This window comes from Myotis davidii, unplaced genomic scaffold (assembly GCF_000327345.1).
Source record: "Myotis davidii unplaced genomic scaffold, ASM32734v1 scaffold31, whole genome shotgun sequence".
Taxonomy (NCBI): domain Eukaryota; kingdom Metazoa; phylum Chordata; class Mammalia; order Chiroptera; family Vespertilionidae; genus Myotis; species Myotis davidii.
In genome coordinates this window covers 3,488,714-3,491,082 of record NW_006283639.1, presented here as the reverse complement: position 1 = coordinate 3,491,082, position 2,369 = coordinate 3,488,714, and the positions used below count along the sequence as shown (strand labels likewise).

At 35.5% G+C, this 2,369-nt stretch overlaps 1 protein-coding gene across 1 annotated transcript in view; it reads left to right on the top strand.

Moving 5' to 3' along the window:
* Positions 1–2,369, top strand: part of TMPRSS11A (transmembrane protease, serine 11A) — a 43,992-nt gene that overhangs the window by 27,890 nt on the left and 13,733 nt on the right. Inside the window, exon 6 of the mRNA XM_015565786.1 lies at positions 1,560–1,607. Coding sequence (XP_015421272.1) covers positions 1,560–1,607 — 48 coding nt within the window. The remainder of the gene's footprint in view (positions 1–1,559; positions 1,608–2,369) is intronic.

Genomic DNA, 2,369 nt, shown 5'->3' with positions numbered 1-2,369 from the left:
TCACGCACAGAGCAGGGCCAATCCGGGGGTTGGGGCGCTGCCCCCTGTCACGCACAGAGCAGGCTCGATCAGGGGGTTGGGGAGCTCCCCCCTGTCATGCACAGAGGGCCCATCAATATATAATTCTAACATTATACTATTTTCCATTTTAGTGCATTACTACCATGTGGGATTTTAAATTGTTTTTTTTAAGTGAAATAAGAAATTTGCTAAAAATAATATTTGACAGAAAATTGAGTTCCTTCCAAATGAGACCTTGGAACCCAGGGCGGGCCCTCCTCAGCATACGGATCGCTGTGCTTGAGCACAGGCCTTTTCCTCTGTAATGTTCTGGAGGAGGGGGTGGAGGCATGCCTGGCACCAAGTTAAACAATTACATATTGATTAACTGATATAAAATACACATTGAGAATGTGTCCTGAAAAATTGATTCTTCACCATATAATAACTTGGGCATGCCTTTAAGGGAATCTTTGAATTCAATATTTTCAAAACCCCAATTTACAGAGTTCATCATCACTAGTTTTTCAAGTGGGACTTATAGAAGGTGGGTAAAATTTCTTATTTTGCACAATGAGAAGTTAAATGCAAACAACATGAGTCTAAACATACCATTGGTGGAAATTTGTAAAAGTTTATCTTCATTCTGCTCAGCAAGCAATTTTATCTTGAAAATCATCAGTATTCAGGCAACCTTCCACCAACTTAAGTTTAAGTATTCATGTTTTCTTTATCAGATCCCTAACTTTGTTGGAAATTAACAGAATTTAATCTTAGTTTATGTTCAATAATTGATGTTGGATAAGAATACACAATAGCTTACTCTTCAGAAAAAATAATTTTGATAATTTAGGAACTATGTTTTAGAAGTATTTTAAGTACAGTTCACATGGGTGTTTTAATGTGTTTTTAATTTATTATTATTATTATTATTATTATTATTATCCTAAACCTTTTTACCAGAGAAAGCCTTCTGTGAACTCTTAAACAGAAGAGATAAAAGCAGACCTTCTCTGGTTGAGGCTGGGTTTAAGCCTCAAAACCCCACCTACTTGCTCCCTAGTTCCCCACATTTTACATGATTGAAATTTTGAACATTTTGCATAAGTTATACATATATATTTCTGGTTTGGAATAAATGGACTTGCTTTTCTAATTTTTAAATGCTATCAAATGTGCTTTCTGCTGAGAAATAAAATGAGGAAATGAGATGGAGAAGAGATAGATTTTTCTTTCTTCTAAGGTGAAATCCAAAGAGGGTGTTTTCTACACCATTAGAAAACCACTGTTCTGTAGGAATATAAACTATTTGTGAATTTTAATCTTCACTATTTGTGCCCTAATCATCCACTGTTTGAGGTATTATGCACCTAATTGGAGGTTGCCTATTAGTCTCTACAAAAATTGTGCATATATCTGGTATATCTAGTAGCCATTCTGCTGACTCTAGAATTCTGTCTAGAATCCATATATGGTCAGCACTTCCTGATAATTTCAGGTCATGGAGGCCAATCAGGAGAATGTCAAATTATTATTCTTTGTTCTATTTTGTTTTTCAGCAATGAGCTCATCAACAGGGAAGTTAACTGTCCAAGCATGTAAGTCTAGTTAGCTTTTAAAAACAAGTTCTATTTCCACATCAGAAAGAACAATATCTTCAAATATTAGCTAATAATTTCCCATCCATGTCCCACTTTTCTTGGGAGAGAATAGCAATTGGGCAATATGAAAATACTTTTATTTCTAACTCTGAGATTGATCTTTTCTCATGTTTAAGAAAAATATTTTACATGATTGAAATTTTGAACATTTTGCATAAGTTATACATATATATTTCTGGTTTGGAATAAATGAACTTGCTTTTCTAATTTTTTTTATTTAAATCTTTATTGTTCAGATTATTACATTTGTTCCTCTTTTTTCCCCCCATAACTCCCCTCCTCCCAGTTCCCGCCCCACCCCTGCCCTCACTCCCCACCCACTGTCCTCATCCATAGGTGCACGATTTTTGTCCAATCTCTTCCTGCATCTCCCACACCCCTTTCCCCCACAAGAATAGTCAGTCCATTCCCTTTCTATGTCCCTGATTCTATTATAATCACCAGTACATTCTGTTCATCAGATTATTTATTCACTTGATTCTTAGATTCACTTGTTGATAGATGCGTATTTGTTGTTCATAATTTGTATCTTTACCTTTTTCTTCCTCTTCCTCTTCTTATAGGATACCTTTCAGCATTTCATATAATCCTGGTTTGGTGGTGATGAACTCCTTTAGCTTTTCCTTATCTGTGAAGCTCTTTATCTGACCTTCACTTCTGAATGATAGCTTTGCTGGATAAAGTAATCTTGGTTGTAGGTTCTTGGCA